Source organism: Tachysurus vachellii, chromosome 21 (assembly GCF_030014155.1).
Source record: "Tachysurus vachellii isolate PV-2020 chromosome 21, HZAU_Pvac_v1, whole genome shotgun sequence".
Lineage (NCBI taxonomy): Eukaryota > Metazoa > Chordata > Actinopteri > Siluriformes > Bagridae > Tachysurus > Tachysurus vachellii.
This window is the reverse complement of record NC_083480.1, coordinates 7379883-7405351: the sequence shown is the minus strand read 5'-3', so window position 1 is coordinate 7405351 and position 25469 is coordinate 7379883. Positions and strand designations below refer to the sequence as shown.

The window sequence follows — 25469 nt, the reverse complement described above, 5'->3', positions numbered from 1 at the left end:
CCAATGACATGTCAATAATTAATACTGAATAGACCCTTTAGGTTTTGAATGTCACAGCTGTCACAGTCTGTGCTGCTAAAACCAGGCACATGCACATCACCAGACAAGGAACACACGTTACAAAAGGAATTAGCCTTTTTTTAATCTTACATTGCATTGAAAATTTACATAATAGATTCATACATTTTACAAATAATTTTTCCATAAAAATATATTTCTTTACAAAAACTTTTTTTTTTTTTTTTTTTAAAGTTTTCCTCTTTTTTTTTTATATCTATCTTAATGCATTAACATAGAGGGAGTCCCCATCTGTACTGCAAATTTTCATCTTCTTGATTGGAAAGAGTCTGTTCCTTGATTGTTTGGGTGTCTTCTTTTATTGCAGTCTGTTACAGAAAAGAAAGGGGGCCAATCGGCTCATGGTGAGAGGGGTCGTTCCTCTTGAGCAGGAGTTCTGGGGCAGGACGAAGCATGTCCACATATTTTTGGATACACAAATTTCAGTTTGTAGAAAATAAACTGACAGATGAAAGACAGAACAATGAGAAGAAGGAAAAAGCAGCAGACCTGGCTCATGTAATTTTCTTTTGGTAGGCACTGTGTAAAAACCAGCCATGTTAGAAAATACACCAATTTATTAAACTACAATGGTAAGAAGCTCTGGAAGTGTACAGTGTATATGAGGTGCAATGCTGCAGAATCCCTGTGCCTGATGCTCAGCAATAAAAACAGATGCTCCAAAAATCACAGACTAATTTGTTACATTTGGGGACTTTTGGACATTCGTGTCAGAATCAGTGCCCTGAAGTCTGCAGTTTACTAAACAGCTTATTTGTATGTAACGCTGAAATCTTTTCGAGTCACTAGTATGGCCTGTTGGTCAGGGAGAATGTGATGAGAGGTACAGTACATTAGAAGGCACTGGAATGAATCTCACAGCTTGAGGGCCTGGAAGCACGGAACTGAGGTAGTCTGACCCTGTTGCAATCACGTCTAGCAAGGGTTTAACATGAAAACTATGGCACTGAAGGGAAAAAATACTAAAGCGGGCTACAATACAGCAGTTCTGTCTCTGATAAGGAGAACGATTATCAGAGAAATGACATCACTGTTTGGAAATAATGACAAACATTTTATGTTTTATCATAAAAAGTTTTTAAAACAGATCCAAGTAAATCTAAGCTGGATTTAAAAACTGATTATCCATCGCACCCATAATATCATGAAGTTGCCCCTAATGAATATTTATATCATGTCAATGTCAGACTGAATCTGAACAGTGCTCCTCGGCCCATATGGACTTGATAAACATGTCACACTGCTGCAACGTTACATAGTTAACACATGCATGCTAATTAATGTCAGGTTAATCTAAGACTGTATAAAAATCTAGGTACAAATGCCAAGTGCATTTCATTTTATACAAATAATTTAATACCAACAACTGCAATCCAACCAACAAAATGATGTCGAGATATGACTCGAAATCTATTTAGCTGAAAAGTGATGGAATACAATGACACTTGAACAATCAGGACAATAAACTCATAACATCATCTGCAGACTTCAGGTTCAAAATGCTGACATTTGTCCGAGAGTGTTGTAGTGCTGTGAACCGACATGAAAAACTGAACTGAGAAACAAGAGCAGATTAAAAAAAAGGAGGAGGAGGTAAAGAAAAAAGCCAGTGCTCTACTGTTAAAATGTCAGCCTTTGACACATTTGCTTTCTCACTGTAACACATCGCACATCACAGCCCACCTCAAGATCCAAACAAAGATACAAATGTACAGTGAGAACTAAAACCTAAGGGGAATATTCATTAAAAAATTGAGAAAAAAGTATCATAATCACCAAAGAATTAACCAACAAATATTTATTTCTTTCAATACAAACAGCACACTTTTATAGTTTCTTCATAAACTCTCAGTATTTGCTTTCAACCTTCAATGTCTCCCATGTGGTACATAGCACAAAAATATAGATGGTGGCTGATCCTTGTATATATGCAATTGGATTTACAGATCCCTTTTTCCTTACAAAAAGACCCAGTTGAGTGTGAAGAAGCACTCACAGAGTGCAGACGGAATAACCGTAGAACTCTCCACACTTTCTGCTGTGAAGACTGAAGATTTTTAGGATTTTAAGGGGCAGACTAGATAAAAAACCAAAGAAAACTTTAATTGGTATACCCTTCATTAGATTTCATGTCCTCTGTAGATGCACATGGTCAAATCACAGTTCCTGAAGAGTGTGCTTTAAATATCACAGGAAGGGTAACAGTGCATCAGCTCAATGAAATTTATCCCTGCCTGGGACACCATTATATCCAGTGGGTTGGTTAAAAAAAATGACAAAAGCTTGGAAAAAACCCCCAAAAACAAACAGACAAACAAACAAAAAAACAAACAAAAAACCCCCAAATGAACATTGTTATTGTGTCCGGTGGTCCTCATTATACCATTGTGCAGACTGTGTTTAGATTGGGGTCGAAGCGGACGGCTTTGCTCTCCCCTGACTTTGTGTTGGTGTTGTACATTGGGTTCTCGAAGGCAGCCTGCCCGTTGTTGTTCTCATGCACTGAGCAACCTGTGTACTGATTTTTAGGGGTAGTCCTTTTAAAAGACAATAGAAGATGAGGACAAGAGAATTAATAGCAGGTAATACTAAGCTACAGCTAAATTTGAGGCTTTAGCTAATGTAAACCAAACATTTAAACGTGCACTAAATATTATATATATTGTGCTACACACAAAAAGCTAATTCTGAAATGACTTTATTCTCGTATATGGGCAGTCTTTATCTGTTTTCCCCCCAGTATTATTTATTTATTTATTTATTTATGATTATCTTCCCATTAATGGACATCTTTAGGACATTGGAAAAAAGACAACTGCGATTGTCTGAACGTTGCAACAACCAAAAAGAACAACCTAAAAACAGAGTTTCCTGCTTACAGTGGTAATTTTGTAAATGAGTATAAATTCTAATTCTTCTGCACACTTACCTCTGTTTGTAGAGGTAAAATCCGAAGCCTGCGAAAATCAGGGCGAAAAAAGGCACAAGGATTGCTATGGCCACAGAACTACTGTTTGTACCATGTGGCGGATTTGACAAGTTATTACTTTCCGACATGTTCAAACCTGTGGGAAGGGAAAACAGAAAAATAGGATCAAAACACTCTCATAGCTTTCCTCACACAATAAAACACAGAACAAAACTTTGCCAGTAAGCTGAGAGATGAGAAGGGAGGCATTGTTCTGTTGTCGTTGTGAGTTACTCTTTTCTCCAAACAGCAACTTTGCAACGAGAGGAGAAAAGCTCCTGCATTCTCTAGTGCTCTGACCTAATTATTATGAACCTTCAGGGTGTTTAGCTCTCTGAGCTGTAAAAAGACCACACAGGCAACTTTACGTTTGGATTTTCTTTTACTGTATGTATTTTAAGATGCATACTTATCCTAATATATGGAAGGGCATGTAACTAAATTTTGTAGACGTCCATATAAATTCCTTCCTTAGAATGATATAAGCAATAAACATGATTGAGTGGGTACTACAGTACTGTTTATCTAATACTGATTAGTTTGTGGCTAGAAATACGCACACATTTAAAAAAGATAATTAAACTATGTTTTTAAACTATGATTTATTTTATAGTGTCACTTTATATTACTGTGACTGTATTACTTTATAGTTCTGTGACTGTCATCTCTCAACAATCTGTGTTCATCGTTGACATTTTAAAAAAATAAGCCATGTCATCAGTTCTGTCATAAAAAACAGGTAAACAAAATGAGGAAGACTTCTTGTTTTAGCCCTGTACCTAGTCTCAGGTCCAATAAGCAGCTAAATAATTTACATAAATACCTGTGACTGGATAAACCACAGTCGAGGTTCCTCTGTTACAGAAGTCGAGCAGATTCATGTTCACAAAACTAAATTCGATGAGCTACAGACAGGTCTGCTACAATATATTTTTAAGTACTTTTGTCCCCTGAAGTACTAATGAACAGCGAAGAAACAGTAATGTATGTAAAAAGTGCATTTCTAAATGCCCTCTGACACACTCAGCTAAATCCTCACCAGTGTGTTGCAGGGTGCATGTGGCAGAATTGTACTAAGAAACCAAAACCAAAGCATATTATAACATTCAACAATTCAGCCAAATTGAACCTTTTCAAAAAAGAGCAGTCACTAAAACTATGCTAATTACCCTGAAGCACTTCTCAGCCATAACACTCACAGATCTGAGTGATCATCTCTTCATGTGAGTGCACAATGAGTTTATAAATGTTAAGCGTGCAGACAGCCTGTGTAGTTGCAATATTAATGATAATGATTATGCAGGATAAAATTTTCCCAGAATATAAGTATATAACAATATTAAAGATAAATAATAAGAGAATAATGCAAAAAAATATAAACAGGATACATTACCTAGCCTTTGTAGGCCAAACTGGCCATAGTCTTTACCCTGTATAAAGCCTTGAAAGACATAGGTGGTACCATCAGGTTCAGGAGATACCTGAGTGAAAAAGATGCTTCTATCAAACATAGGATCTTCAGCTATATAGTCAGAAATTTGTTTTACTTTATGACAGTAACTGACCAATTTAACAACTGTCCTGCTATACAATATAATTACCGTATTTTCCGCACTATAAGGCGCACCTAAAAGCCTTAAATTTTCTCAAAAATCGGCCGTGCGCCTAATAATCCGGTGCGCCTTATGTGTGCAGTGTGAGTTCCAAAAATCTGTAATAATGTTGTTGTGCCACTTTGGTAAGCACTCTGCTTGATTGACTGTCGGACCATTTCCGCAGACACAGGGATGTAATACATACACTATGTACGCTGGCAGCGATAAACCAATCAGAGAACATTACGTAATACTACAGTACGTACGCTTACCTCCGCCACGCCTCCGGTAGGTAGGTATACTACCGGTATGTTGCAAAACCACATTTGTTTCTGCCTAACCATTATGCGCTCCACAGTCCAGTCCAGTAGGTGGCGGTAAATGCACCTTAAGTTGGTTTTCATCCGCCAATAAAAATCAGAAGAAGAAGACGACAACATTTGTTTGTCTACAGGCTATCAGTTACACGGTTGTAAATGGGAATAGAGCAGCTGCGAAAGAATTCAACATCAGTGAATCTATGGTTCGGAAGTGGAGGAAGCAAGAAAATAAACTGCGCCAAGTTAAGAAGACACAGTAGATGAGGACTTTGATGGATTTGTGGGAGAAGATTGATTAAAAAATAATGTGTGTATTGTTAAATAGTAGAATAAAGTTGAACTAAACTCACTGTTTTGCTTCCGTTACCTTTTTTGTAGACCGTATGTTTTAGCATGCGCCTTATAATACAGTGCGCCTTATGTGTGGGTTAAGTACAGAAATAGACCCCATAATTGAGACTGCGCCTTATAATCCGGTGCGCTTTATAGTGCGGAAAATACGGTACATTTTACTTAACTATCAGACTTATACATTTATGGTCAAAAACACAAGCGGAGTCAATCAATATATAATGATTTTCCATTTTGAGCACTTACAAAACCATCCAGTGACCACTGTTCCTCCTTCATCCTGGTTAGTGTGGTAGTAGAGGACGCTTGCACGTCGTACACGAGCAGCATCAACCTCGCTTCCTGGCTCTTGTAGACGCCTGTATCCAGAGGCAGAGAAGAATCACCTATCAAAACACTGTTGAACACTGCAGATTCTATTACCACATCTGTCTGTCTCTCCTGTGCCAGGTGTAATCCACACTGTTATCATCCCACTATAACAATAAAGGCCATACCGGAAAACAGAAAACTAACTCACATGTACCTGCTTCATAGTGCCCCTTATATCTACTGCTACAATGAAGTCCATTGTACTGAACTGAGCTCATTCTACTCTCTTTCATTACATTCTCTGAAATTCAGCACAACTACAATATGACTGTTTTGATTCTGTAGACTTCTCATGTATGACTAGCAGTCCATGTAATTACTGGCAACCGGGTGTTCATTTCCAAGTTGAAATGGCTGAGATTCATTAAAGAATGCAAAGGATGTCAGAGTTGGCTATGTGATGACGGTCCCAGAGATGGAAATCAGAAAGGTGAGAGAGACAGATTAAGTTTAATGATGGTGGAAAATGTCAAAGTTCTCTCAAATAGCATGAATATTTCATTTGAACACAGCAGAGGAGTAGGTTTAACTTTTGAACTGAGGCATTTAAATAGGGTCATTAAGGGGAAAGAAAACATGCCCTGCTTTCAAACAGATAAATCCAACAAAACACAGTTCATGCAGGCTGAAAACAATGGGCTGATTTTCAGTTCTTTTGGCTTGTTAAATAGTCAGATATTATTAAAATTTGACATTATATTGACTGAAAACTGTGTATAGTTGAACTGTTTTATAATTATAATTGTAGTTTAAAACATTTCAAAATCACCACAACCGTCAACTCAATCATTTTTGGTACCCCGAGCAAAACTGAATAAACAGTAATTTATCTTTTGCTAAATCATGTGCAGCCTACACTACTGTATGTGATGAAGCCCAATAAGAGCACTAAGCTAGCTTGGAGAAAACATACTGGAGAATACAATTCTATTGTTTGAACTGAATTCTGTATAGTCCTAATAATCCTAACTGTACTTTATCTGCTTATTCATTTTTATATCCATTTCCCCTTGCTGGTAAGCAAGCATCGTTATCTTTTCTATTGAAAGCTCAACGGTGTTCCCCATGGTGATGAATGACAAATAAATTTTATGGGGGGGATCTAGTGTTTTTACTCCAGGGCAGTAAGTAGTCAAGGGCAAAAAAGATATCATGGAGAGAGAAGACAATTTTAAAAATGTGTGTATGACAATTTTCCTCCATTTTTCTTTGAAACAAAGGAGTACCTTCGAGAATAAAAAAAATCTTTCTACAGGTGTTTAAATGGTAGAAACTTTTACTGTACTACTGTACTAATTACTGTACGCAATGTTTAATTTGCACACACATTCTCTTGAAGGTTGCCAATAATTTTAGAGTTCCATCTATATCCTGTTTAAATGCTTTTGGTGACTGATCTCTTTTTATATTCAGAAATGACTATCTGTATCTGTTCAACAAACGTTTGATTTGACAGATAAACCAACCTGAAAGCAGCAGCTCCATGTTGCTGCTAGTTAATGTGACATTAACCCGACCTGTAGTTGTATTAAAACTTGTGATACTCAGAGTCATTGGTTGCTTTCTTCCCTTGTAGTTATATGAGCCCTTCCATATGTAGTTTGGAGCAAATACATCATCTGGGACTGAGAGAACAAACAACCAAGGAGAGAGGATTAGACATTAAGCTGGAACAAAAATAAAGCAGTTATTGCCGTTATGTATACAAACAGAACAAGTCATGATCTGAAGCGATAAAGTCTTAGAGAAAGTACATGGTTACACTAGATGTTTAAATAAATATCTGTATAAAAGCTTAAAAATCCATAAACAGGCCTCTAATCTCAATTTTGTGTTACTAATGTGCCCCGAAACACACACAAAACTGGCCTTTCCGCAAGTGACAGTAAATACATAAATAATTTTTAATACTAAAAGTCAATATCCATCGTGCATCGTGATTTCCTCTTATTATTATGTCTAGTGAATTGAGAGACTTTTGTCTTTTTTACTGGATACAATCCAAAACTAATCTAATTGGAAAAGGCCAAAGCCTTAATCACTTCAATTAGTTTCTTGTGAAGTGAAACAATTAGTATCTGATTACAAACTGAATTGAATATGCTTATGTTTATTTCACCACAGCAACGGGATCAAAACCTGAAAGCATGACATTTATTTACTGTGTGAGGAGTAAGCAGAACTGAATGATGGGATTTTTGTAGGACATGAGCCTAGGCAGAAATATTTAGGTTTTCACATTCACTTGATAGCCTGTATGATTTTATTTGGCCTTTGGAAATTTATTGATCAATGTGTGATAGAACTGGATCTGTTAAAATTTCTTGAAACCCTGTAAATCCATACTGGCTAGAAGTAGAGCACCCAGCACTCAAAATACTCAAAAAGAGCACTAAATTAGAATCCTCCATTTAATAACACTTTATTCATTAACAACTAAATCAAAAAGGATCGTTGATTAAGTCTCACACCATGGAAATGGGCCCTGGTCCCAGCACACTTGAGAACAGCTGCATCATACATGCCAAAACTTTGCAAATGATCAGCTGCATCTTTTTCTTTCTTTCTTTCTTTTTTTTCCCCCAGCGTTGGCTCATGGAGCACATAAATGTTAGATCCTTGCTGTGCCTGATGAAGGTCAGGCAAAAAAGGAGGAGGATTATCACACAGCTCCCGAAGAGTTTGTGAGTGGCCCGACTGCTGGGCCACTTTAGTATCAAACTGAGTGGAACCACTGTCCTACTTATTAGCTACTTCTTCCTCAAGAGGACTTCTTTCTAGAATACATCAAGGACAGTTAGGAGTTGGAGCTGCTGGTGCGCTGGACAGCTGAAGCACTGCAATATTAAGCTGTTACTTTACTGTTCAATGCGAGTGGACTTAAATCTGTAGCCTTTGAAATGTAATACTGCACAAAATGTCTTTTATCACACTTTATTTAAAACTTACCTTTTAGCTTGGGACTCGGCGTACCAGCGACTGGCTTAACAGGCTTCTCTGATAGCTTTGAGCCAGCTAGAATGTGGATAAATAAATGTATTAGTAAAGCATTCGTTTTTTATGTTTTATATCAAAATGCACATACACAGATAGTATTTGTACAGTACTGGCACAGTTCCTAGAATCCTGTGGGCAGCAGCATCTAGCAAAGGTTACTCTCCTATCTCTCCGTCTTACAAAATAAAACTTATCACAGAAACGCAGAAGCCATGGAGGGGGGTTACACTGCTGATACATCAAGCACTAGTATGAACATGCAATCACTTTCTCCAGTCTGTGATAAAAGCATACAAAAAACAGGAGAAGAGGGTGATTAAAGTAAGCGGACCTAGTGCAGAGCTGGGCGGGACACTGTGAACTGAATCTTTTATTTTGGCTGCCTTTCACATCTGTTTGTGTGCAGTAATTATGAGGAAACCTGCAGTGTGCAGCTGTGTGCCCACACAGCAGTACCGGCAGGGTGCCATGGAGGAGCTGGGAGAAAATCACTGCACGCTGCAGGCACCATTCTTATCACACCTTTATTTCTTTCCCCACACATCATACAAATATTTACTTTAATGGCCAGTCCATGTGTGAGGGCAAATGTCTCTAACTGCACGTGCAATGTCGGTAAACTGATTACTGGAGAATCAAAAAGGACAAAACCAACCACTGCTGGATGCGTGTATCTGGGTAAAAGCTGTGTTGTAAAATGTGTGCAATTAGCAAGTGCAATTCATTAAGACCTTTCTATTATCCAAATAAAAATGATCTCACACCAACCAGATGACCTTTTAACAAAACTGTTTCAATTTCCTGCAAAAAAGGTCAAAACGTTTAAAAGACAATTTTAAGTGGTGGAAAAGCAAAATGTGATCCGTATTAGAGAGTGCTAAATCAGTGCTTAATATGTTTTTGTAGAAACAGATTTTAAACCTCATTTTGACTACAAAATATCCACAAAGTTTGAACTGTAATAAGTTATGATCCCAGAATCCTGTGTCGCTCAGAAATGGGTTCTGAATCAGGTTCATCTAAAGGTTTTTCTTCATGTAGTCTCAGGTCATTTTTCCTTGCTGCTCCCTCTGGATTTCTCATCAACGATCTAAATCTACACAAAGATTTCTGTAAAGCAGTAGACATTGTCTACTACACACTAGTCTATTACACACACTACATACTAGAAAAGCACTACACAAGTGAATGGTTCTATTTAAAAAAAAGTTTACATATTATACCTCGACACACAGGCATCTTCCCTGTCCATGTGCCATCAGATCTACAGACTCGATGCTCTGAACCTCCAGACATAAAGAAACCATTTTGGCAGGTGTAGATGAGAGTGTAGCCATAGCCAGGTAGGTCCATCCCCACCACATCCACATGAGGTGGGCTATCTGGCTGCTTACAACTATGGGCTGAAGGAACAAAGAAGGAAAGAAAAGCACAAAGAAATAAAAGGATATATTTAAAGAAAGACAAATAGTGAGAAACAAACACTAGCCCTGTTCTTCATTTCCAGTCCAGGTGATGCACTTGCAATATCCCATCTCCTCCCACAGTGCCTTCTAAAACAAAGATCATTGGCGGTCATCTCTCTTTCTTATCTCAGTCCATCTCTCATCAGTTGCTGAGAGTGTGGCAGCCACTGGCATGCTGCACAGGAAAGAAACACAACTCTGCACCTCCAGCACTATTCCACTAGGATCAAAAGTAACCCAGATTTGCCTCAACACTTTGATACACTTTATTGATGAATATACCAGTAGTGATGAATCTGGCTGCAAAATAAACACATAATTACTCTCAGTACCGAGATGTTAATTCATTCAAACATTTCATAGAGCCATGTTAAATTATACAGCCTTAGCAGGGTTAAACAAGCACTATAAAGCTACAAATTGTTTTAGAAATGTTTTTATTGTTCCTCCCAAAGGGCAGCCATTTACCAATATGGATAAAAAGAGGGGAGGGGAATCAAACATGATTATGAGATATGGCATGTTTGGTACCTAGTCAGCTGCACTGGGTAAGCAAAATTACAGAGTGTATGAGTTTAAAAATAAATTGTGATTATTCTAAAAGACAAAAATGGCATGATTACTCAGAAATATACAAAGGCTATTTAATCACAGGACAAGTTAATCACATACAATTAAAGTGCTGCAAACTTGGTTTTCCCCTACAGCTATCCCATTGCTCAATCTCCTAATTTTGCAAAACAATGACAGTGCACTGGGGGAGTCACATATGAAACAAAATGTAATTAGCTTCTGAAATTGTTGGGCTGAATGGCAATCTGTCTTGTGAAATTGGGAGGCAGCTGTTTCCTTTCTCCAACACAGTCACTCCAAGCTGTTTAAATGCTGTTCATTTTGGAGCTTGTATTCATGAGAAGTTCAGAGTGAAGGCTTTCTCTTTCTGCAAGGTCACAGCTCTGTCATCTGACCGAATTTTGTAGCGTTTGATGACAGAACAATATGCTAATCTTGATCTTTTCATTACAACCATTGTAATTAGGATTAATTTTAATAGATGGCTTTATATGACCAGAATTACTGGATGGTAGCATAAAAGACAAATGATTTGGAAATGATTTAGAAGGACATAAATATTGCCCTGCAGTGGTGCTGTCTAATTCAGACCTTCAACCCAAAGAAGACTTTAATCAGCAGCTGAAGGCAAATCAAACAGGCAACACCAGCCAGTAATACATACAAAATCCTGTGTCACAAGAACTAACTGTGCAGTCAGCTATTTCCAGACTAGTTTACAGACTGAAAAAAATGCATACCAAGCAAATAATGCTCTTTATTTCTCTTCCATTTTATTGCTATGGCTTAATAAGCAATATGTTCTTTAAATTCAATTTTGAGCAGAGAGTAAGGACTACAGTATATTATCCTGAAAGCCTGGCTTTAAAGAACTGGCTTCTTACATAACCAAGGACTCCCACTGTGGTCCCTAAACGCAGAAAAATTTTCAACTCAATTTCCAGTTTTGGCTTCTTTGAGTATGAAAGAACAAAATATAAAGAAGCAGAAGCCAAGCCCTTTATAAACGACATATAAATGACGGATAAATGACTAACTCTTATGTAAAACCCTGCTGCTGGAGGAACAGGCACTCACAATCATAGAACGCACATAATACACAAACCCACTGAGACTGCGTGTGGGACTACCAGCTCTAAATGTATCACCTTTCTATCTATTTTATGTTTTATCACTCAAACACCAACATATGTATGTAATTTAAAAACACATTAACAGGTATAATGTTAACCAGAGAAACGTACGGATACACTCTGGCTGGGTGCCGCTCCAGGTAAGATCAGCTTGGCACAGTCGAGTGGTGGAACCCTGAAGCAAGTGTCCTGGCTGGCACTGGAAAGCCACCATGCTTCCAACCTGCAGCATGAAAGCAACATCACACACTCTATGAGCAGATATCAGTCAAAGACCACTTTCTATAAGAAGGTTTGAAATAAGCACTCTGGGATATTGTAGTTGTACTCCTCGGATATATGTGTATTCTGGAGGACAGTCTAGAGACACACTTCAAATGATGGAGTCTATAAAAAGAGGAAAGTGCTTTAATCGAGCTGAACTCAAACACTTTTCTATCATTTCTGGGCCATGACTTTTCCTGCCACCATTTTCTTGTGCTTTTGAAGAATCACTAGGTTTGTTCTGGTAAATAACATGCAGGCACCTACTGTTTATTTAAACTTGGGTCAACTGTTGCAGGCTGACAGTAACACATATATAATTCATCAGTACTAAAGGATGAGTGATAAAATCATTAGCTAGCTCACCTAGTAAATGGAAGCTCCAGTGTAGCTGTGATTTGTTGGTTGCCTGGACACCTTAGTTACTAGATTAAAAAAGTCTTGCTAATGTAATGTAATAACATGTAATAGCTAGATGTATGGCTGTATATGAATTCCTGGATGGGGAAATTTACAGGCATAGTCCTTATCCTGATTTTGATGCTTTTAGTATAATCTAAGCACATCATGTTGGATATCTTGACATCGGCAAATGTTCTGGCTATGAGCTCTGGAGCTCAATTAAAAATCTGACTCTGGCATCTTGCATATTGATTTTTTGTGGGTATCTTTAAACATGTGGTTACTAAACAGCTTGCTACATTTCAGTTAATGTTAGCAGGCAAGTTATGACAGTTTTACGCTACACTTACTTCTGCTTGCCTTTCATGTTAACTTTATGTTCTACCACATAAAGCTTCATGTTCTACAACATAAAGCTAGTTCAGTTCCATCATCATGCAGATCATTCCATTGTCGATTTGCATTTGCAGGTTTAAAGATCAACCTATATTTAGAGCATTGAGAAGCATCACAACACCTTATGGTTAAACACACATTAAACTTTTACAAAAGTCAGCAAGAATTTTTTTTTTTTTTTCAGGTCGTTAATCATTCTTAATAAAACCACCAAACTCTGCTTGTCTTAGGCGGGCAGGTTAGTGACTTTAATAACCCCTGTTATATCGACTGAATATCACAACCACTGAGCTTCATGTAAAACACCTTTATGTGACGTGATCATTTATGTCGGTTCTTCCTGTTGTGCTTGTGGAGCGTATACTGCAGCTCTGATATTAACTAGACTGACAGACTCGGATGAGTGAAATATTAACACGTGTCAGAGTGACACATGGGCTCAGCACATTAATTGATTAACACGTTCTTCCTGGCGATGAACCTGGCTGATGTGCCATAGACACTGCTGCTTATCTGAAGGGTACAATATCTCCTGCACTCTAATATCATTACGTGCCGTCTAGTGAAAGGGCGTCAGTAGATCCAGTGAAATGATTTATGAGGCAGGAAAGCCTGATATTTCGCTGTCCTCTGAAGCCTCTTCATGCCTTGGCCCCTGCATTATATTAAGGGGTTGAATACTTAATGCTGGTGTATCTCAGGGAAAAATGCTTGCCTTCACACACACAGGCTCTCTCATTTCTTTTCATTATAGATAATTTTTTTTCTTCAGTTTTTTTCAATCAATTCTCTATTTGATATTCCTTCTATCCCAACACTGTTTTCTTTAATTAAAAAAAGATTGCAAGCAATAGTAACTAGAAATCCTGAAATTCCCATTTCTGCATTTTTTTATTTTTGCATTTGTCTTATTCAAGGAATCCTTCAATTTTACAACTTCATAGTGACCCAGTCTATTAGTAAACACTAACATTTTCCCAGCTCTGGCAGCAAATCCATTTCTCTGCTCATTAAGGACATGAAGTGAATTCAGGCTTGTGTGTGTCCTGCTGTGCTCACACTGTAGGACACCGAACCACCAAGCGCATGCACACACAAAGCCTTGCAACTATGGATCATGTTACAAAGTCTTTAAGTAGATCAGGTGCAAATAAATTGTGACAATCGTGTTCAAACAAGGCTCATGCACAACAAACTAATCAAGGCTACAAGAATTCACTTTAATCACATTCGGTCTATAGGTGCTGTTTCAGTGCAGCGAGTTTTACCTTGAACCCAAAGGTCCTGTTCATAGAGCCATAGCGAGGTGTTCCTGGATTCTCACAGGTGGTGCGGGTTGGTTCTGGGAGCAAAGACAGACATAAAGAAGAGAAAGGGATGTAGAAATATGAGAAAAGAAATGTATAAAAAGAGAGAGAGAGAGAGAGAGAGAGAGAGAGAGAGAAAAATCAAAATTCCATAACTCACTTCTCCTACCCCTTCCCTTAGAGCTCAAGATACAGCAGACATATCATTGCTGCATAATCTTCCTCATAAACATGCAGCAGCGCTCCCTCCCTCGTGTTTTTCCTGCAGTGCTAGAGCCCGGCTTATTGTGATGGTTATGGAGACTGTGTTTAAGTGTGTGCTGCAGGAACTGTGATTTTTTTTTGTTGTTGTTGAGAAAAACGGAATGCGAGGGGAGACCCAGCAGGGGGCAATGTTGCTGCAGTGGTGGGGGGCTCAGAGCCAGCTGAGCTGCTCAGTAATTGGGATGTGGAGCACATCCACAAGCTAACGCAGAAACCAAAGATTTAATGCAGGCGTGCAAATGCCAGGACAGCATGGAAGCCTTACGCAATGGGACTGCTTATACCTTCTAGCAAAAAAAAAAATTAATAAAAACCCTTTCCGCTTACTAAATCAGCACCTGTGGAAAACAAGTATCGAGAAACAGCAACACTGTGTTTGACTGCAGGAGGGAGAGGGTAGGTTAAGGTCTATGTATAAAGGTAATATGCCAGCACACACACACACACACACACAGTGACCTACTTCTCATACTTTTCTTGATAACATGAAAGTGAGATCTGTCAGTTGAACACCTTGAGAAAACAGACAGTGTGAGCATTGCTCACTCCATCCAGCAACTAGAGGGGTGGGATCTAGCTTTCTTAGATGATGTGCACTTGTGGCATCATATTTACAGTAAAATTAAAAAACCCTTCCTGATTCCCTTGTATAAAGTGACATCACATCACAATAATTTATTACAGGATACTATGTTCTCTACAGCTCTCTAGAGACCTGCTAGAGTGATTAAGCATAGAACTAATTAGATGCTCTGTGTGGCAGTCTGTTATTGTAAGCCACTTGAGGCTATAACCAAATATTAAGCTTCAAACCTCTAAGTCAGACCCTTGTTGGTAGTTCATCTCTCCTCAATAACGCTCCATCCGAGCTTCAACCAATTATTCAATTACTTACTCAATAGAAAACAATTATCGATGCACTTATTGATGTCAGGAGAACAGCATCTTTGGGGAAATATAAGCAAGTGAGTTATAATTAGATAATTGATGTTCTTGGGGGAACAGGAAGAGCCTTTGTTAATTATGCATCATGAAATATGGCTGATGAGTGTGCCTTGAGCCTTTACACGTACATAAGAAAACACTGGCTGAATCCAATGAACAGTACCATGGATATGACACACACACACACACACACACACAGAATCTTCCTTTATATCTAAACTTTGAGTCGGAACATTAGTTTGAACATCCAAAACACTTGCATAATACTTTTGGTTTATTATACTAATTTTATAAGAACAACATGTATTCATGATGTATGAAATACTTAACTTAGAATCCAGTGAAGTATTTTATACTTTGAACCCAGTAAAATGATTTCTTAATGATAATCTTGCAAATAGAAAATTCTTTATTAGTATGAGTTATATTTGCTTTTTGAAAAAAATTATACGATTAAATAATTCATTAGAAACCCTCTGTGTTGTGTTTGTTGTCACATCCTGCACTGTTTGAATGTGGAGGACCAAGTCTCTCAACTCCTGTAGCTCTAAGGTGCTTTTACTTCTCTCAGCCATGGTCCCACATTTCATATCTAAACTCGTTTCCTTTCGACAGCCAACTGCTCTCTCCATCTAAAGCCACTAAAAAGAATCACCTTGTTTTTCTCAACAATAACCTGATCAATAAAACACAGAGCTGTTTTGGGGCAGTGCTGGACCTGTCCTGCTGTGGCAGTAGGGAAGCACTGATTGTTTATTTATCGTGTGTGTGTGTGTGCTGTTTTTAAACATTGTTGCATTTGTTCTAAAACAAAACAAAACAAAAAACCAACCACAAAAACTTTCCTGACTTCGTGATGACGCGTGAGTTAAAAACTTGAGGCTCAACTGCAGACTTACTGACAAATGCATGCTATTTGGGAAGAAACTCTGAATTACTAAGGAGGCTTGAATCAGTTGCCACACCTACTTTCCCTTGATTAGCATACTTCAGTGATAAAGGCTGAAATGAAAAGCCATAAGCAGTTACTTCTGCAAATGTGCTAAGTGTCAGTAATTGCTACAATTTGTTCCGTAGAGTAAAATCCGAAATTGCAACAGAAAAGAGGCAATTGATTTTATATTCCAAGCAATGTTTTTGTTTATCAAGTCAAGTATAGCATAATTCAGCTGCATGCCTGTTAAAGAGGAATCCAGCTGAGCCTGAGCTACTGTGTGAACTATATGATCAAAGCTCAAGGCTATAGCAGGCTAAAAATGGCACACCTATACACAGAGAACTGTAGGCACTTTCAAACCGCAAAATTTGCTCATGCTTTCCAAACGCTGTGTGTGCTGATGTATCAAAAGTATTCAGTCTCCCTTACACACACACACACACACACACACACACACACACACACACACACACACACACACACACACACACACACACACAAATATGGCTAGCCTTCATCCTGCTGAGTGAGATTCACAGCTTCTTTACAGCTGGCTGCCTGAAATTACTTGGTTTGTGAGAGCATCAGTAGAGCAAAGCACTGGCTTCCTGTTCTGATGGAGTTCATTGAGTGGAGCTCCACTATCAACACAAACAACACAGACAGTCACAGTGTAAGCAGTGAGGCTGATGCAGCACTCTCTACGCATCTGGATAATGGTGATAGGAACATTTCTGAGGTATTTTGAAGGTAAATAATCAGAAGTTGTTGTTCTTTTGGTTGCTCCCAATCAAAAGTGTTTTATCTAAGATCAAATTTCAAAACGTACAATTTATAATTTCCCACAAGGGTGCCAATTCTTTCCTGAAACAATTACACAATTACAGTGCAGATGATGGAATTGCAGTAACTTTCCTGTCAATGTGTAGCAAAGTGTTTAGAGCAGATTCTCAGAGACTGAAATGTGATGATCTTGTGTTCACTAGAAGAACACTGATGGTGATGGTTAGCATTAAAGAAATAAGAAACAAATGAAAGGTTTATATTGTTATATTTGTGATGTGTTTAGCAATTCTGGTGCTAATTTGCTAAGTAAAAATCTTACTGTTATAAAAAAGATAAAACAAAAGAACAAGAGAGCTTCTCGCCATTTTCAGTCATGTTCATTGTCATATTAATACAAAATCAAAATTTAGATGACCAGAATGCATTGACATATTGTATGTGATAAACATTCCTGATGAATTTTTTATTAGATAATGATTAGATTCTGGAAAAGGTTAGACTACATTTTGATGCAAACCTTATTACAAGAGAAACATAGTTAATTTCCTGCCACTGATTTCTTACAGAGATATTATGTATAAACCTATAGAAATAAATCCTGCTAATATCACTTAACAATTACTCCAGGTTACAAAAAAATGTCTATGTTTGTCATGTTAACTACTTTGAACACAAGATCAAATTTTACTTTAGTGACGCAAGCGTTCAGATGGCACTCAAATGGATTTGATCTAAAATGGATTATAAGGAGCCCATGCCAGCTCGAGTACACACTGTCATTAAAGCAAAAGGGGATGAACCAAATTCTAACCAACTCAAGTAAATATTTCACAGATTCTACTTTTCACTAAAAATGCACTCAGAGAATGCAAAATCAAAGCATTTTCACTAGCTCTCTCAGGATCTTCGACCCACTCTATGTAATGGTCACATTACTGCATATATGTGAAAGAGCAATAATTTCAAAGTATATTAAAGAGATATAAAGCCTGGATTTATTCATACTATTTCACACAAACATTTAACAGAACAAAATCCAATGCTATTAGCTTTGCTCACTGATATCTGTCATTAGAACAGGTTGATTTTACTTGCTTTTATTATGAAAAATATCTAATTATGATATCTGTCTTCATTTATAATAAGGCATGCAGTTTTCATCCAGAAGCACATTTAACATGGATGACCTGTATCGCTGTTAACAGACGCTGATGAACGATTGTTGTTTTGCTGAATAAAAAATTAAATGATGCTAACCTGACTAGTGCAAGAGCATATAATGCAGAAAATGAGGGTTCATTCTGCAGTCTCATAGACTGATCATTAACAGTATATCACTAAAGTAGTATAAGAAACCATGTGTGTGTTTGTGTGTGTGTGTGTATGTACCTATGCAGCGAGGCTGAAAACCGCTCCAGGTGCCGTCAGCCTGGCAGAAACGTGTTGTGCTGCCCACTGGGATATAGGGGGCGCTGCAGCTGAATGAAACCTCCGACTGGTAGATGAAACTACGACCTTCTCTAAAGCCGTGTGCTGGAACTCCAGGATCCCCACAGAACTTTGCTGTGAGAAGATTGATACATATTGGAGCTTCAGAGAGGGAAATCGTTAACTTAAAATTTTCACTAAATCCTTGGAACACACTACAAGAGCCAAGAGCTGGTGTATTGTATTTTTGAAAACCATACTGGATTTGTCTTCTGTTTTTTTTTTTCCATTAAAGAGAATGCAATCAAATGCAATCAACAGGCTCATTATAATCTAGAATCAAATGTTGTTTCCTTTCCCAGGTGACATTCCACTTCTGTCTCTTTTAATACCATATCTGAACCAGATGACTATATATCCACATATTACTTATGGAAGGTAGGGTTGAAGAAAGAGAGTCTGGGGCCTGAAGTATCTCAGGGTGAACATTCCCTTTGAACCAATCATTGTCCAGCAAGCAACACATCTCAGGGCTAAAAAAAACAATAAGGGTCTAGGTTAAGTCACCAGCAGGCTGATTCATAATGAATGTGCGGTATGGTGTGCTAGGATCCAACACTACATACCCGATCTTTTTTCCTAAATTATAGATGTGCTTTCAAGATATAAAATAAGAGGAATAAAGATAGCGAGAGAGAACATCAGTGCACAGAGTGACTACAAAGGCAGACTTTTGCTCCCAACTCTGGTCAATTGAACAATGGAAGGCTTCAGCACCACAAGAGAAAGATATAGGATGGCCTTAATTATGTTTTCTCAATACCCCAGTTTTCTTGCACTGATCCCTCCCCTCTTTTTACTCATATACCAGACTTATAACATATAACAACATTAGATATCTGACCACTTTGCTCAGATGTCTTGGACATCAAATGATGGAATTAATGCAGTATTAGTCTTTTCCCTATCTGAAAGAACTCACAGTTTCTGTGTAATGAAAAAATAAATCAACCTACTGACAAAAACTGTAAAACTATTTAAAATCCAAATAATTTTTGAACAAGCCTGTCTGCTCTCTCAAAATTTGGACTAATCCAACAAAACATATGGCCAATAACTCTCTTGTGGTGCAAGAGAAAATCATATTGTATAAAGATTGTGAGTTGAATCCTGACAATGTCCACGATTGTCCAAAATGAGTTGTGCACTCATGGTGGGAAGTATGGCATACTCCCTTTCCCCTATCAATAACAGTGACGCTAGACAATCATGGTTATTTGTGAGCTCATACATGTGGAAGGGCACGTATAGAGCATCAATGTGTTACATGACCCCCTAATGTTGTATGAGCTGCATCACTAAAAGATGTGATTTGTTGGTTTCATGCCTCAGAGAATGCATGGTAGACTTCACTGGGCCTGGTTGGTAGCTGAGGTGGGATACTTGATTGTACTTTGATTGTACTGTTTTGCCATACTGTCAAATATTAAATGTGGACTGGGTAGCAATTAAATCTGCAGTACTGTCATGTTGCTTTTGTCCAAAATATTTCCCATTTTACTGTCTCCTCAACTACAAACATGTTTCTTTGAATTTTTTTGTCCAAGATCTGAAGCTGACACTTGGCATCATCCCTAAGGCTGTGCAGGGACACTCATAACCCTTCACAGTCAGCTCTTGCCTTATTTGTCACCCCATTCTGCCATCTAAAAAAACTAATAGGAGTCATATGGCAAGCTAACCTCTGTAGACCTTCCTCTTAGATGGCTGTTGATCAAGATATGTTGTGATGTTCAGTTACACTGGGGTCAGTGGTTAAAGACATGTCTGTGGTGGAGAAATAACAAGCTGGTTTGTGGCTATAAAGTACCTATAATTTAACCATGATGTGACTGTAACAGTAGCTGTGCTGCACTATAACGGAATCGTAACATAACTTGTAAAAATGCTAACGGTGTCTCTATTGTCACAATAATGCCTCTGTAAAAGGTGTAAAGTAGCCTTTATGTGACTGTAACTGTATTGTTGCTGTAATGTCTTGAGAACAGAGATGTAACATCACCCTAATGTGATCATAACAGGTGATAGTGTGATTGTAACAGTGGCTGTATTGTTGTTGTAATGCCACTATAACAGGGCCATTATGTGTATCAATGTGTCAGTACTTACGTAGGCACTGAGGCACCTCTCCACTCCAGGTGCCATTTCCCACACAGGTAAGGATGGCGGGGAAGGAAAGTTCATAACCTGGAGAGCAGCTGTAGCTTACACTTGTGCCCCACTCAAAGTCAGTGCCCTCTAACAATCCATTAGAGATGAGGGGTGGGGCAGTGCATGTCACGGCTAGTGACAGAGAGAGAGAGAGAGAGAGAGAGAGAGAGAGAGAGAGGAAGAGAGGGGAAGAGAGAGAGAGAGAGGGGGGGGGGGAGAGAGAGAGAGAGAGAGAGACAGAGAGAGAGGGGGGGGGAGAGGAGAGAGGGAGGGGAGAGAGGGAGGGGAGAGAGAGGGGGGGGAGAGAGAGAGAGAGAGAGAGAGAGAGAGAGAGAGAGAGGGGAGAGAGAGAGCGGGAGAGTGGTTTATAGAGAGAGAGAGAGAGAGAGAGAGAGAGAGAGAGGGGAAGAGAGAGAGAGGGAGAGAGAGAGGGAGAGAGAGAGAGAGAGGGGAAGAGAGGAGGGACGAGAGGAGAGAGAGGAGCGGAGAGAGAGAGAGAGAGAGAGAGAGAGAGAGAGAGAGAGAGAGGGGAAGAGAGAGAGAGAGAGAGAGAGAGAGAGAGAGAGAGAGAGAGAGAGAGAGAGAGAGAGAGAGAGAGAGAGAGAGAGAGAAAGAAAGAGAGGAAGAGAGAGAGAGAGAGAGAAAGAAAGAGAGGAAGAGAGAGAGAGAGAGAGAGAGAGAGAGAGAGAGAGAGAGATGAGATCATAAGATGCAATTTAAAGCAAAGAGGTCTTGTTCACAACCAAAATGACAAAATGGTTTTAATTTCAGCATGCATGTGCCAAAGCTTACATTTCTACTGAAGAAAGTGCAATAATTCTTATTCTTATATAGTAACAAAAATGCTTGGTTGGTTTTAAATAAAAACAATTTTAAAAACACTGTTAATATGTCTCTCTATATTTGTAGTACTGCATGTTAATGAATTAACACCTGGTAATTTCTATGGAAATTACTTTAAGGCACAGTGTGTTCATCTACCTACACAGAGCAGCATACTAAGCCTTGCTTCACACAGTTATCAGACTCTGCACACTGCATCCTTGCGCTTTCTAAACAAACACGAGCATAAACATGCTGTACAGAATGTGTGGAGGCAGGAGAGAGTCTTTACACAAAGCAGGAAGTTCACGCTTTTAGCTCATGCCCATGATGACTCATGTCCCCTCAGACAGCATGATGCCATCCCATCTGAACACACACTCAGAACTGTATTTCATTCACAATCTGCAGAACAAGCAGACATACTGTCTGACATGACCAGCACCATAACGCAACAGAATTGAAAAAAGGTTGGTTTAATGGATACACTGAGCAGCCTATTTAGGATTAGACATTAATACTGAGACCTACAATTTTCTCGGGCGTGAGGAAAGTAGTGACTGAAGGGGAGGCACAGGTCTGTTTAATGGATTTGGAATGAAGTCTACAGTAATTTGATGGAGTGCCACAGTCTGATTCCTCTACAGTGAATTAATTGACAATGGCATTATTTGAGAGAAGCTCCATCTCAATTATAAAGCAAAAAAACAACAAACAAATATATATGGCTGACATACCGAGTCTATGAATGTGTAATAAATCCTAAATTACTGTATTAATATTCTGCACTAGTGGCGGAAATAGTCTGAAGTACATCCATGGGGACTTGACCAGCTTCTAAGCTAACAAATACTTAATGCATCCTGTCTCACATTCTTGTACAAATAGAGGAAGGAAAAGATTTATAGACAAAAGCAGAATGAGAGGTACACAGAAGAGAGTCACTGAGATACAGCACTTCTGCCTACACATAACATGCAGACACAAAAAGAAACAACCACATAGTCACAAATCATCTTTACAAACATCATCTTTTACATAATACAGTAAACACATCCACGTATAAATTACTCAGTTGAAGAATTTTCCATTTTATACTCTTTTTGTTTTTCCGATGCCTTTTTGCGGTATTTTAAATGCAATAATTAACATATTGTATTGCAGGGATTGATTGAGAGAATAAGCAGGAATTATATGGCACAGAAATACTGTGCATTTGCAATACGCAGCACAATACACTAATTAACATTCATTTAAAATGACTGACAAAGCAAACAACAATGAAAAAAAAGAAAAAGGAGGGATGGGGATGGCTGTCTACACAGAAATAAAAAAGTAATCCGACATATTGTAAGAATGCAATTTTGTGATGTTGAGACACTTAAATACGCTGGAGTATGTCTAATTTTCACAAAGTTTTATTTATCTTAGAAAACGTTTTATTGAAAGTGAGTGGAAGTATAGTAAGTGGTATTATTCACATGGAAACTAGACCTGACATAGTGGTACGTACCTAAATACATACCACACATCAGGGATGGACAGTAGCATAGACGGTACCATCACTGAGGCCTGGGTCTGAATGCCACCATCATAAGCCAAATCTATTTTTAAAGATCTTATTCAATTACTGTATATGTTTTAAAACAGTTTACAATGAGAATATCACAAACTGAAGATATATAGATACATTCTCAGAACCTCTCTTAGTATGGAATTTAAACAAATTGTGTAACTGTGTGATGGTATTTGCCATGCTCTGTGGTCTCTAGGACACTTGGAAACTTCCACATTTTGGGTAAATGAACTAAAGGAGGATTTCAGAGGGGAATGTAAACAAACTGACAATCAAGTCAGACAGAAAGAACACCTTTACATTCTGAAGATAAACACTTTGTGTCTAGTAAAAAAAGATAGCAGCAGCACAATACAAGATGCTGGCTATCCAATAATGTCATAGAAAAGTGAGAAAAGCCATGATGTCCAATGATTTATATTGATTTCCAAGAAAAAAGGGATCAATAAAGAGATAAATTTTGATATACTGTATACAATATGTCAATTTGAGCAACCTTGAAGACAAGATAGTGTATATATTATATATTAATGCACTGGCTGGTTTAATGTGAATGGTTCAGCTTTGGAAAGATATAAATGCTGGTCTGCTTTCAATGATTTCAAAAGAATCAATCATATATTTAGCTCAGTTTCATTTCTGCTAGATTTGCTACACAATGCAATGTTGTAAACTGTGCACCATTTAAGAGGAATGAAGTGGCCTCTGCTTTCTCGAATAAATGAGACATTTGCATACCATAACCAGTTTAGCATAATGTTATTCAAGGCCATAGCTTTTCGCATACTTTAAGAAATCAATGACCAACTGCACACAGAATTTTATATCACTGGCAGAGTTAAATTGAATGAACCCATTTACTTCAATTTTGGTTCCTGATGCCATAATGACAGGATTCATTTTGTCTGTTTTGAAATTAATCACAACAAATGCAAGTAGACTGCAATGGATAGACCAGCTATGTTGCTAATATTCTCAAAGAATCGAACAATGTGGATTGGGGTAGCAAAAATACATTAATGTTCCTAACATTCCTGTTGTATTTCAGCATTAATGTGCCATGAATTTCAATGTTTGTATTTTTCCAGATCATGAGTGCTTCAGTAAAATGAGAATGATAAGTGGTTTCTTTTTAAACACCACAGTTTAAACACTAACATCTGCTAGTGCTCAGGGCAGTGGTGTCCAGATGTGCAGAGCCTGCAGTGAAACCTAATGCACATGAGCTCCATATCTTAAACATAAAAATATGCTTTGCTTGACTTAAATAGGCCACAAAAGTGGATAAGCTAACAATGCTGTTTATGCAATCAGTGAGTGATATGTAGTTGTAGCAGATACTCTGATTTTCTCAGCAAATATTCAACCTATTACCTTTGCAGAAAGGCACTGGGGCACTCCAGGTTCCATTCCCAGTACAGGTGATAGTCGAAAAGCTGTCTGATTCCATCGTATATCCAGGCTGACATGCAAAAGTGACATTTTGTCCAATGGTGAAGTCCTCGCCATACCTCACCCCATTGGCTGGCACACCAGGTTCACCACAGTTAATCACTGTCACAGTAAAAACTCGGTCAGTAGGCCAAAACGTTAAGATTACAATAATTAACATTGATTTTAAAGTTGTTTAAGAAGCAAAATGTGATAAGCCTTTGAATCTGCTTAAGACTCATAGCAATTCAATACAGAGTAATCAGGGCTGTTTCTATTCAAACAGGGTCTGGGCCATAATAAGAAACATTTCATGCCAATTTCATCTATTTCTGTCTCAGCATGCAACATGACACAAACAATGGAAATAGAGCTAGATGATCCACATTCACAAACCATCTTAAACAGCCCATTTATGCTGCAACAGGGATACCACAGGGAATCCTGACTCTTTTATTCAAACTGATAGATTTCACTATTATGTAAAGAAAAATCAATATCAGTGAGCAGGCACTTTCTCATGCATTTCCCTGAGGTTTAACTTAGAATCAATTCTGCAGATCTTCTACAATTACCTATTCCTCCAATAGAAACATAATCAGAAAGAAGGTGGGGGGATGAGAAACAGTGTGGCACCTTCTGGAGGATGTGAAAGGAAACGATTTTGATACTTGCCCTTTTCCATAGTTGACAAAATCTCATTCTGTCGACACAACATATTAAATTTAACTATTGCTTTATGGAGGGTCTTTACTTATTCTACGGCACTAAGATCCATGCATTTTGTGTCCTTAAAATTACGTTTTAAGATCCATCAGTAGGTTTAGTCATAAACATGTCATCTGCT

General features: G+C 38.2%; 1 protein-coding gene across 3 annotated transcripts in view; it reads right to left on the bottom strand.

Moving 5' to 3' along the window:
• Positions 1–266: 266 nt before the first annotated feature.
• The window catches only part of csmd3b (CUB and Sushi multiple domains 3b), a 406848-nt gene continuing 381645 nt past the window's right edge, over positions 267–25469 (bottom strand). For all 3 annotated transcript variants that reach the window (XM_060897477.1, XM_060897478.1, XM_060897479.1), the window contains 12 exons: positions 24566–24745; positions 20752–20925; positions 18544–18717; positions 14184–14257; positions 11965–12076; positions 9905–10084; positions 8634–8699; positions 7151–7309; positions 5559–5671; positions 4440–4527; positions 3008–3143; positions 267–2615 (listed from right to left, as the gene is read on the bottom strand). In XM_060897477.1, the coding sequence (XP_060753460.1) occupies positions 2456–2615; positions 3008–3143; positions 4440–4527; positions 5559–5671; positions 7151–7309; positions 8634–8699; positions 9905–10084; positions 11965–12076; positions 14184–14257; positions 18544–18717; positions 20752–20925; positions 24566–24745 (1616 nt within the window). In that variant the 3' untranslated portion in view covers positions 267–2455. The remainder of the gene's footprint in view (positions 2616–3007; positions 3144–4439; positions 4528–5558; positions 5672–7150; positions 7310–8633; positions 8700–9904; positions 10085–11964; positions 12077–14183; positions 14258–18543; positions 18718–20751; positions 20926–24565; positions 24746–25469) is intronic.